This window comes from Neomonachus schauinslandi, chromosome 5 (assembly GCF_002201575.2).
Source record: "Neomonachus schauinslandi chromosome 5, ASM220157v2, whole genome shotgun sequence".
NCBI classification, from domain to species: domain Eukaryota; kingdom Metazoa; phylum Chordata; class Mammalia; order Carnivora; family Phocidae; genus Neomonachus; species Neomonachus schauinslandi.
This window is the reverse complement of record NC_058407.1, coordinates 88,936,910-88,949,520: the sequence shown is the minus strand read 5'-3', so window position 1 is coordinate 88,949,520 and position 12,611 is coordinate 88,936,910. Positions and strand designations below refer to the sequence as shown.

The 12,611-nt window shown below is 37.7% G+C and overlaps 1 protein-coding gene across 3 annotated transcripts in view; it reads left to right on the top strand.

The window, feature by feature from the left end:
* The window catches only part of DERA (deoxyribose-phosphate aldolase), a 122,211-nt gene that overhangs the window by 72,650 nt on the left and 36,950 nt on the right, over window positions 1-12,611 (top strand). For 2 of the 3 annotated variants that reach the window (XM_021690531.1, XM_021690529.2), the window contains exon 6: window positions 1,718-1,846. The exons of the other annotated variant lie outside the window; for it this stretch is intronic. In XM_021690531.1, coding sequence (XP_021546206.1) covers window positions 1,718-1,846 — 129 coding nt within the window. The remainder of the gene's footprint in view (window positions 1-1,717; window positions 1,847-12,611) is intronic. 3 annotated transcript variants of the gene reach the window in all.

Genomic DNA, 12,611 nt, shown 5'->3' with positions numbered 1-12,611 from the left:
TATAAATTGTTATTGCCACTTAGTCTTTGCTGTCTGTACCATCCTCACACGTTTTCATATTGGATGTTGGGTGAGATGACTTCTTAACGGTTTGGGGAGGATGGGCAGGGTGAGGTAGTCAGTGTGGCATCTGAGATCATCTCTAATGCTCCAAACCACTGATTACTAGGGATTTGTGAAAATACTCAGTCCTTTCTTGAAAAACCTTCTGTGGGTGCCATCTCTTGACAGTGACAAACACTAAAATTTGCCAAGCACCCTGTAATAGAATATTTGCTTTTATTTGTGTTCAGTTTTCACTTTGAGCTTCAAGTTAAGTTCAGGTTTTCTAGGATTGGGAAGCCAGGTTTTCTTCACCTTCTTATAATTTTCATGGTTTTGACTGAGTTTGCTGACTTGTGACTAATTTTTAGTATTTTACATGTACTTTAATAAACCTGTGAATTAAGGAAGTCTCATGTCCACATTAAAAACTGCTTACCCTAACCCTAACCCTTATTATGAATGTTTCTTTCCTGCTCAATTTCATCCATGTGCTTATATCCTACAAAATATACACATATACGGAGGAACAAAAAAGCCCTGATAGTCCTGTTAGTGTGGTAATAGCCCAAGTTCAAGGAATGAGTACAGCTGACCTGATGCAGGGTCAAAGCCAAAATCCACTGGTATCATGACAGAAGACTATGTTAAGTAATTTTTCAAAAATTTCATACTCATTAAACTGATTTTGTTTACTAAAAGTCTGTCAGTTTTGTTTGAATATGAAATGTTTTCCCCCTTGATTCTTTTTTTGTGGTTGAGTATAGTTTTGCGTTTTTCTTTGGTGTCTGTATATATATATATATTTTAAAGATCTTATTTATTTATCAGAGAGAGAGAGACAGAGGCAGGCAGAGGGAGAAGCAGGCTCCTTGCTCAGCAAGGAGCCGATGTGGGACTTGATCCCAGGACCCTGGGATCATGACCTGAGCCAAAGGCAGACGCTTAACCAACTGAGCCACCCAGGCATCCCTGATGTATGTATATTTTTAATCAAGCTGCTTTCAGGGTGCAATGTGGAGCCCTCAAAAGCCAGATTTGGTACTGGGTTCAGGGGTTAATAGATTCGAGACTGCACCTGCGAGTCTCTCTACAACTGGCTTTGTGCACATACATCCAGCATACCTGGTTAGGCTCGATGCTTTTTTGTCAGATATTTAGACACATGCCCTGGCAGATAGTGGGGAAGGTGGTTATGTCTTTATTGGCATTAGCAGAGCTCTCAGGAAAGGCCTGCTTTAGATTCTAACAAGAGAACTTATTATGTGTGAATGGAAAAATTAATAAGGACCTGAGGATTTTTTTTTTTTTTTTAGTTTGCAAAGTGGGACACCCTCATATATGATAGATAAATGTCTTTTTTCTTGTAACATATGGAAGAGGTAGAAATTATTTGTAATTTGCATGTCATTAGAACGATACTTAAAAAGCTGCGTGGCTCTGGACCTTGGGCAGGGGCATAGAAAGTTCCACGGTAGCAAACTAAGCATTTCTTATAACGGGATGTGAATGGCAACAGAATGCTGTAGGCGATATTAAATTGGGGTGATTTTTAGAAAGTGACAAATGTTTTATGTTTCCTAAATCCGAGATGGGTTCTACCAGCTGCACATGGCTGCCAAGTTATGTTATCACTTGCCTGCTTTGTAACTGCTTCAATTCCTTCCTCCCCCAGCCCTGTATGATGAGATTCGTCAGTTTCGCAAGGCCTGTGGGGAGGCTCATCTCAAAACCATCTTAGCAACAGGAGAACTTGGATCTCTTACTAATGTCTATAAAGCCAGTATGATAGCAATGATGGCAGGTAAGTGTTCTGTATTCAAATGACGATATCTATTGAATTGATGTTTTTAGGAGAAATAAGTAAGCTAAAATATTTGGCTATTAGCTAAAACATGCTAACCACTTGGAAATTTGGGTGGGAGGACCCAGATATTTTGTGAATACGTGTACAGTGTGAAGTGGTCACAAACTTGGCTTTCTTGCACGTTTTTTGTGGCATTTCATCGCTGCACTATCCTTGTAAGACAGTAGATGGCTCTCTTGTTAGTGAATTGCCTTCTTGTTGCTCTTTGATTACTCATTCATCAACATATGTTAGACAGGAATTTCTTTAACTCTGACTTATTTCTCCCTGTGAATTTAAGTGTTTGATTTTTCTCAGAGATGTGTATCTATACTGGTTCAGGCAGCCTGTGCTTTTGTTTGTGTTAATTTTTCTTTTAAATGTGGCGCAGTATCATTGCTTTTTATACTTTGAAATGCAGGTTGACTTATTCTTCATCTCCTTGATCAGCAGGCCTGTCCATTCATACATCCAAGCTTGAAACCTGGGAGTCAGACTTGATTCCTTCTTTTCCTCATCTTCCCCTAAACCAGCGAATGAGTCTGGAGAATACCTCTTCACTGTATCTAACACATCATCTCTGCATCCTGCGTGCTCCCTTCTCTGGCCATTGCCGTATCCCACACGCATCACTTCAGTCTCCTCACTGCTCTCCCCTGTCTCCGCTTTTGTCCCCTTCCAGTCTGTTTCCCACACAATTGCCAGAATGGTCTCTTAAAAATGCTAATTGGGTTTTGGTCCTGCTTGCTTAAAATCCTTCGGTGGCTTACGGTGCCTCTGGACCCAGCTGGAGACAAAGGAAGATACCTGTGCACCTGTCCACTTGAGCTCATATTTGCCAGCAGGGCACCTCAGAAGCCGGTGAGCTTTATGTAATCTTGCCACCAAAGGATTCTTTTAAATGTGAAGGTGTAGGGCAAATGAGAGAGGTGACGGAGGGGAGCAGCCTTCTTTTCAGCAAGATGTGAGGGAAATATAATTCACTTCCATAAATAAGAAACAACACAGACGGGGCGTCTGGGTGGCTCAGTCGTTAAGCGTCTGCCTTCGGCTCGGGTCATGATCCCAGGGTCCTGGGATCGAGCCCCGCATCGGGCTCCCTGCTCTGCAGGAAGCCTGCTTCTCGCTCTTCTACTCCCCCTGCTTGTGTTCCCTCTCTCGCTGTGTCTCTCTCTGTCAAATAAAAATAAAATCTTAAAAAAAAAAGAAACAACACAGACACAAGGTCTTCACCAGAAGCTGCACTCTCCACCCCCTGCCCCCACTCTCACATCACTGTCAGAGAGTCAGGGTCACCACAAGCCTCACCCGGCCTGCCCACTCAAAAAACAACAACAAAAAATCCTTCAGTGGCTTCCCTTAATCGTCAAGGTAAAATGTAAATTCCTTCAGCCTGATTTTAAGAAAAGGTCCTTCTTGGGGCGCCTGGGTGGCTCAGTCGTTAAGCATCTGCCTTTGGCTCAGGTCATGATCCCAGAGTCCTGGGATCGAGCCCCACATCGGGCTCCCTGCTCGGCGGGAAGCCTTCTTCTCCCTCTCCCACTCCCCCTGCTTGTGTTCCCTCTCTCGCTGTGTCTCTCTCTGTCAAATAAATAAATAAAATCTTTTAAAAAAAAAAAAAGAAAAGGCCCTTCTTAAGACCCTGCCTGTGCCTCCACAGGCTCCTCATTTCCCCTTCACACCATATGCTCCAGCTCTATGAAATTCCTCATAGTTCTCTGCTGATGGTACCCTCCAAACCTTTCAAGGCTTCCTCCGTGCTGTGGCCCCTGCCTGGAATGCCTTTTGCCCAAGTAGTTCCTTCACATCTTTGGCTTCAGCACAGGTGTCCCTTCTTTCAAGAGTATTTCCCCAGTACTGCTTCCTCGCTCACCACTTGGTTCAGTATCTCTTCTGTGTGCCTACGTAACATTCTGTTGAAACCTCTGTCAGATGAAATATCCCACTATCGTGTGATCGAGTACTGAATTTCGAGGTGCCCTACCAGTGGCTCTGCACGTGGGTGAAGATACCTAAGTTCTCAGGTCTTCAATCTGGGCCTCTATTGTAGTCCCCCTCTAGATTTTTAGACTCGTGTACTTTTTGAGTCCTGTCAGACTAGCTTCATTCCCTGGGGCTCTACTGAAAATCAGCCTGCTAGGCATTCATGAAGCTATTGCTGTGCTCATTGCCCCTGTATCCAGATGATCTCTGCTCTGGTTGTCTCATTTCGAGCACAGTCTCTGAAAATCTAAGGTGAGGAATGGAACACGTTAAACAGTGGGTCATCTGTTATGTTGGCATTTCAAAGGTCCACAATAATAGAAGCCTCACTGCAGCTCTTATGAGCCTGGGTGAAGCCCCCTGAGTCCTAAGTACACAGGTAACTCCCTTTTCATGCTCCTTGCCGGGACAAGGGATTGTTAGCCTAGAGTGCTGTGATCTAGGTCGCAATGAAAGTATGTTCATTCTGGGAGGTCAGCCAACCCTGTCCTCACTGCACCTACTGCTCATGATAGGAACGTGGTATTTAGGTCATCATTCCAGGAAGTCCCTCTTCTACCCTCTGCCCCACCCACCCACAAAAAAAAAAATGTGAGTAGGTACATGCTCTCCCCTGTCTCTTCCTGTCTGCTTGGATCCCTGTCCATGTTGTTCCTTATCTCTTTCATTTCTTCACTTAAGCAGTGTCTGTTGAGTACTTACTATGGGTAATAAAACTTGTATTTGTGGTGTGCTTTACCAGATGCTTTAAAATAATATTCCTTAATCTGCACATCAACCCTGTGGTTGATAAAGAAACTTAAAAAGTGACTTGTCTAAGGTCACAAAGCTGATAGACCACAAAGAGTCATTATTTGAACCCAGGTTTTCTGGCTCCAGGAGTATTGCTTTCTCAGCTGTAACACAGCTGTCTCCCAGGGCACTGTGCTTGACCTTATAATGAGTTAAAGACATACACAGTCTTTGCAAGGTATAATAAGTGAAAGCATCCAGCATACTTCCTGGCCCATAGTTTCTGGTTCCTATTCTCTTAAGAAGGTATATAATAGAAATGAGGTATGTTTTGAAGAATTTTTAAAAATTTTCGACTAAATTTACATTTATATAAGTTATAGCTCTACTTTGGCATTTTTAATTGATTTTTTTTCCCTTAAAAATCAACTGCATTGAGGTAAATTTATACACATTGAGGTGTTAAGTCTCCAATGTGATGACTTACAATTTGTATTTTTCATCATCCCCAAAATACCCTTTGTGCCCCTTTGCTTTCAGTTCCACTCTTTTTACTTCTGCCCTAGCTGCAATCAGTGCTCTGATTTTATCACCATAGATTGACTTCGCCAGTTTTAGAACATCGTATAGTTATACAGTATGTACTCTTTTGTGCTTGTTCTCCCTCCACCCCCAAGATAATAGCTGTGAGATCTATTCATGTTGTTCTGTGTATAAGGAGTTTGCTTAGGGGTATTCCATTGTACAAATATGCTGAGTTGCCAAACTTACTGATATAAAGTTCATAATATTCTGATGTCTATAGGGTCTGTAGTTATACCTCCTTTTTTTACTTCTGGTGTTGTCATTTTTGTTTTCTTTCCTGTTGTTTCTTTCTTTCTTTCTTTCCCCCCCTTTTTTTTTTTGGTAGAAGAGTTTTGCTAGAGGTCTGCAATTTTATGACTCTTTTCAGAGAGCCAATTTTTTGCTTTGCTGTTTTTTCATTGTCATTGAGTTAAAAATACTTCTAATTTCCCTTGTGGTGTCTCTTGATATTTAGAACGTTTTTAGAGTATTATTTAGAATAAACCTTTACACTGGCACACCTAAATACATAAAGCAAATAGTAACAGACATAAAGAGAAATCGACAGAATGTTTAATTTCCCAGTATTCTGTGCTTTTCTGGATATCTTATTGTTATTGACTTATAATTTAAAATTCTTTTATGCTCAGGGAATATCCACTGTAAAAATCTTTTGTCTTTTGAAATTGAAGAAATTTATAGGCCATTTTTATGGTATATTTAAGTATAAATACACTTCAGGTGCACTTGAAAAGAATGTTATGTATTTGCAGATATTAGTGGTAGTATTCTGTTAATATCAAGTAGGTCAAGTTGGTTGATCATATTTTTCAGATCTGGTTTTGTTTTATTTTGTTTGGTCTACTTATTCTATTTATTATCAAGAGGACAGGGTTGTTAAAGTCTCCAAATATGATTGTAGATTTGTCTACTTATCCCTTTAGTTTTGTCAGTTTTTTCTAAATGTATTTTGGAGCCTTCATATTAAGTATATACACTTTTAGGATTGTTATGTTTATCGTTGAATTAGTGCATTCATTATGACGTGTCCCTTTTTATCTGTGGTACTAGTCCTATCTGAATGTCTACTTTGTCTGGTATTAATCTAACCACACCAGCTTTCTTGTGTGTTTCTTACCATTTGCATGGCATATCTTTTTTCTATCTTTTTTTATGAAAAAAAATATATATGTGTGAAATCTATAACCCATCTTTGGTTATATATTTAAAGCCATTTCTTGTAGGCTTTTTTTTAAATCCATTGTGAGAATCTGTACTTTTTAATTAGAATGTTTTGTTCATTTTCATTTCACACAATTTTTGATATGATAGGAGTTAAGTCAGTCATCTTGCAGTTAGTTTCCTATTTGTTCTGATCCATTTTTTGTTTTGTTTTTTTCCTGCTACCTCTTGGGTTCATTAAAAATTTGATAGCACTTCATTTTATTTTTTTCTGTTGGCTTTTTATCTACAGCCTCTTTGTACTTTTCAAGCACTTGCTCAATTATAATATGCATCTTTAACTTACCACACTTTACATAGATTTAATATTATTCTATTTACACTTCATGTGTCATGAATGTAAGAACCTTAACAACAGTTGCGTTTACACCCTCTTTAGTCCTTTGAATTATTTTAGTGTTCTTCTTCCACCTATTAATAAACTCTTTAATATGATGTGATTTTTGTTTTAACAGTCATTTGTCTTTTAAGGAAATTAAAAGAAAACTAAGTAAAACTAGTCTTTTATATTTTCTCACACATACATCATTTCCTTCTTTATTCCTTCTTGTAGGTCTGCTGGTGACTAATTCTCTTAGATTTTGTTCATCTGAAAATGTCTTCATTTTACACTCATGTTTCAAGGATTGTTTGCTGAATATGGTGTTCTAGGTTACAGTTTTACTCTTATTTCAGTACTTTAAACATGTCATTCCATTTCTTGGAATTTGGCTTTTTCTTGTTTTCCTGTAAGTACTGTTTCATCTTATTCTGGCTATGGTCAATCTGTATTTGCTCTTTATTTTTCACTAATTTGACCGTGATGTGCCTAAATATGGTTTTCTTTGTACTTATTCTGCTTTTAGTTTGCTAAACTTCTTGGATTTGTAGGTTGATGTCTTCCACCCAGTTTTGGACATTTTATAATTATTTTTTCACAATATTTTCTACCCCATTTTATCTCTGTTTCCCTTCTAGGACTGTAAGTACATGAGTGTTAGATATTGTCCCACAGGTTACCGAGGTCCTGTTTATTTTTTTAAAGATTTATTTATTGATTTTAGAGAGAGCATGAGTGGGAGGGAGCAGAGGGAGAGAGAGAGAGAGAGTCTCAAACAGATTTCTCCCTGAGCGTGGACCCTGGTGCGGGGCTTGATCTCATGACTTGAGTTGAAACCAAGGGTCTGATGCTCAACCGACTGTGCCACCCAGGCACCCCCTGTTCATTTTAATTTTAATCTTTTCTCCTCTCTCTGTTCTTCTGATTGGTTCATTTACACGGATCTTCAAGTTTATTTTTTTTTATTATTTTTTTTTATTCTTATGTTAATCCTCATACATTACATCATTAGTTTTAGATGGGATCTTCAAGTTTATTGACCCTTATTTTCCATCTCAAGTTTGCTCTTAAGCCCATCTAGTGAAATTTATTTTATTGTACATTTTTAGTTTTAGAATTTCCATTTGATTCTTTTTTAGGGATTTTCATTTCTCTGCTGATGTTCAACATATTTTCTCTCATAGAGATCATATTTTCTTGTAAGTCTTTGAACATATTTATAGTAGTTGATTAAAAGTCCTTATCTGCTAATTTATATATCTGGATTATCTTGGGGTCTGTATCTTGAGCTGCCAGTTTTCCAGTGCCTGAAAATAGTTGCCTTTTGTATTTTGTTCAGCTGTATGGTTGTTTGTAGCAGGAGGGTAAATCTGGTACACTTATTCTGTTGTGTCTTTGTGGCTTTTGTTTTCTCATTAATGTAGCATGAAAATCTCAAAAGGAAAGGTGTTTTATCATTATATTCGTAATTGTTATCTTGTTATATTGATAGCCATTTAGATTATTACAGAAAAATTCTCTGGAGAGTAAGCTAGAGAGATATGTAACTGTATTAGTCTGATATCATACATCATTGTAAATAAAAAGTTAACCTAGGTGTTCACATTTTTGGTCAACTAAATGTTTACTAGCTTACTTTTGGTTTAATTTTGTTTAGGAATCTTTCGGAATGTTTTAGGGGAAGGAGCCATAGGTCATGGGAGCTAGAAGACTTGGATTCTTGTTCATTTTTGCATAATTTATGACTTTAATTGAATCAATTAATCTGATTATTATAGCTGCATTATAAAGTGTAAAGTAAGTACATTGCAAGTTATTAAAAAATATCAGCATACCTTCCTATGCTATCCTACCTCAGTCAGGAAGGAAACATAATTGAATTGAATCTTTTTTTTCTAGACTATTACAAGGCATTATTCAGACTGTCACTTTTCAGAACCATCTGGTGTAGCTGCAGGAGATAGAATATACTGAGTTGGATTCCATTCTGTACTGATCTCAAAGCTTATTAATATGTTAGTATGATTGTTTAGTGAATCTTTTTTAAAATTTTTTTTAAAGATTTTATTTATTTATTTGACAGAGAGATACATAGCAAGAGAGGGAACACAAGCAGGGGGAGTGGGAGAGGGAGAAGCAGGCTTCCCACTGAGCAGGTAGCCTGATGTGGGGCTCGATCCCAGGACCCTGGGATCATGACCTGAGTCGAAGGCAGGCGCTTAACGACTGAGCCACCCAGGCGCTCCTGTTTAGTGAATCTTAAATAGGAACTTGTTTTGCCAACTTTTGGCTCTGTCTTAAAAAATAAAAGTTTCACAATGAATCATGGAACACTTCATCTAAAACTAATGATGTAATGTATGGGGATTAACATAAGAATAAAAAAAGAGAAGTAAATGAAAAAATAAAAATAAAAAAAAAATAAAAGTTTCAAAAGAATCTGATTAGTTGAGAATCACCATTAGATGTGGCCCAGTTAATTTTTTTATGCCACACTTCTCAGCTATGGTTATTTGTCATATCTTCTAATTCTTTTACTCTGGAAAATATAGCAGCCATCTTAGCTCTTTAGATGTGTATCAGAATAAAATATTTAACTGGAGATCACTTCCTCAACAGCCGTAATGATCCAGAACCAAGCCAGGAACAAGGAGGAAAAAAAGAAAGAAAACATTTCAAAGAGATGAAATATATATAATATAATCTACAGTACAACAGTAGTAATAGTAATATTTCTTGAACATTTACTATGTGACAGGTACTATTTTTAGGACTTTATGTATATTTACATTTAACCTTCACAGTGACTCTCTAAGGTAGGTACTTTTCTGCGGGAAAATGGGAACATCAGTTAAAAAGGATTTTTTGCTGCAATTCTACATGGTCATTATTGATATTTGGAAACATTCCAGATACTCTGTCTTTGTTACATCATTTCCTCTGTCTGTTACAGCTTTCTCTTCTCCTCTTAGCTGTTTTTAAAGATTTAAATATAATTTTCATCCTTTGTCAAATCTCTCCATGATCCTCTAGAGGCAGAATTAATTAATTGTTCATACCATCGTGCTCCTAGGACAGTTGTAAATATCAGTAGCATTTGTCATATGGTATCATCATCCATTGTTTTAGCTGTTGAATCTTTTGCAAAATTATGAACCTTCCTGAGCCAAGGACTATATCTAACTTATTTATATTTCTCTGTGATTACTGCTATGCCTGGTATCTAAGAGAGCCTAAGAAAATATCTTGATATACACAAATGAATGAATGGATGGATGGATGAATGAGAAAGAGATAAGGAAAAGTAAAAACAGGCAAAGTAAATGCTGAAGACCTAGACTCATCTTTCCAGATGTGCCATGATCTTGTAGAGTTTGGACATGTTATCTTGAGAGCAAAATTTTACTTTAGTTGAACAAAAAGATAATTTATACCATTGACAAGGAGATTATGTATTTGAGGCATTGTTTGGGCGACCTAAGCAGTGGTGTGACGTATAAATGGTTTGTGCGGCTCTAGGGCTAAGAAAGGACTAACGAAAACTTTCTGCCTTGGCTTTTTGGCTAAAGAAAATGGATATGACTTTCACATTACTGGCCATGTGGTGAGAGAAATGCAAATAAAGAAGGAGGGGAGGTAGGAATAAGCAATTCGAAGGGAATATAATCAGGAAAGAGAAACGAGAGCCATATTTTTCCATCAAACAATCCAAGAACAAGGTGATAGGAAGTAAGATAGAAAGGGAAACATGCTTATAGAAAAGAGAAGTCTAAAGCAGGTCCATCTACTGCTAAGGGATTTCAGCCCCGCAAATGTGCACATTAAGAATAATGCCAGAATGTAGAAAAGTGCCTTTATCTTTCAGTAGCGGTGGACTGTTCATACACACGCAACAGCTAACAAGCTCCGCTCTGAAGTTATTCTAGACCTTATCTTTGGAAATAATGCAGGCATGATAAATAAGGTTGGAGTAGAAAAGCACTAAAGATGCAATCATAATGTCATCAGGTTTGAATTGCTGATGAAGATCTGTGGGTAGAGTACGAACACAAAAATATGGGGCTTGAGAAAAGCAGACCTTGAAGGAATGCAAAATGAGTTTTGAACTTGGCTGGAATTTTGTAATGTATAGGAAATCAAAAATGAAAAAAGTAGGAACCAGGGGAGGGGATATTTGAAATTCAATCCAATAAGATCAGAGTAATTCAGAAACAATAAGATGAAGCAGAGAAATAAAAGAAAATATAAGGGAAGCCATTAAAAAAAATAAAACGAAGGGGAAAAAATAAACAGTGGGAAACTTGTTATGACTGAAGGAAACCAAAGCTCTAAAAGAAATGCTGTGATTGGTAGCAAATTAACATCTAAGACTTTTAAAAAACCATTTTTAAAAATTTAAATAGGAGTCAAATAGTAGAGTAAATGACAGTGTACATTTCTTTTTCTAAAGATTGTCACAAGTCACACTGAGTCCTTCATCTTGGGCTGCAAATCTTTGTATACTCAAGAAGTATTGATCCAGATGGCACATCTAGACCCCTGTGGTGATCCAGCCTGGTTTTCTTGTTTGGGGGGTTTTTAAAAATAAGATCTTGCCTTTCATAGGAAAAACATTTAATTTATGAAAAGGTATGCTACAGTTGAAAGTTCACCACTGGGGAAAGTATAAGAATATAGATGTGTATTGGGGGTAAGATGTAATGGATTTAAAACATAAATTCATTTACAGTTCCTTAAACTAGCCCTGAGAATTAAACCACTTCTAGGGTAAAAACTGATTAACTTGCCATCTCATTCAGGGAGCAAATTTAAATTTAGCGCCCCCCACCAAGCAAAAATTTCAGAAGGTTTACCACCTCGCACCGACCCACCCACCCTACCCTGCAGTCCTCATCCACCCTCTTGCCATCCTTTGTTGAATGCAAAATAGAGAGCTCAGTAGGAGAGAGAAGCTACCATGTTTTCTGGCCTCCCAGTGGTATAGGAACCTCTGATGGTCCATTTTGGTATATGTGTATTATTTTAAAGAAAATCAGTGTACATTTAAACGTAAAGTGTTTTCTTTGCCTCTTCATGGCTGGGCTTCTAGGGAAAAAAAGAAAAAGCTTGTAAGCATAGTTTTGTATGTGGTGTATACTAGTGTTTGTAAAATTTTACTGTGTGAGATTTTTAAAAATATAAGCCACCTGATTCTAAAATCTTATAATGGCCTTCTCCAGACCTAGTTTGCTCAGAGGAATTTATGGGCGTAGAGGCTAGCACATATAAGTGCCTAGGAAGTGCTTGTTGATGGGGTCAGTTGTCAGGTACAGGGGCATCAATAGATATTTGTAAACAACATGTATAAAATTCAGTTTTTTAATAAATCTATATTTTGCATTAAAAGAAACATTAAGGGACTTTTTTTCATGTCTGGGTGAAATTCTGATACATGACATAGAGGCCAAATAGTAAATATTTGCTCATGTTTCTGAGTTTCTATTACTCATTTGTCTTTGATTCCTAACATTTGTTATTTATTCTTTAATGCCTGTGCCGGATAGTTACTGATCTATTAGCAAACTCTTAAATGCTGGGAAATTGGAATCCTTGAATGGGTCTCTTAGCATATTTCACCAGGTGGATACTTGATATGCATTTTGTTGAATGAACAAATGAATAAAAATTAATAAATCAGGGGCGCCTGGGTGGCTCAGTTGGTTAAGCGACTGCCTTCAGCTCAGGTCATGATCTCAGGGTCCTGGGATCGAGCCCCGCATCGGGCTCCCTGCTCAGTGGGAAGCCTGCTTCTCTCTTTCCTACTCCCCCTGCTTGTGTTCCCTCTCTCGCTGTGTCCCTCTCTGTCAAATAAATAAATAAAATCTTTAAAAAAAAAAAAAAAAA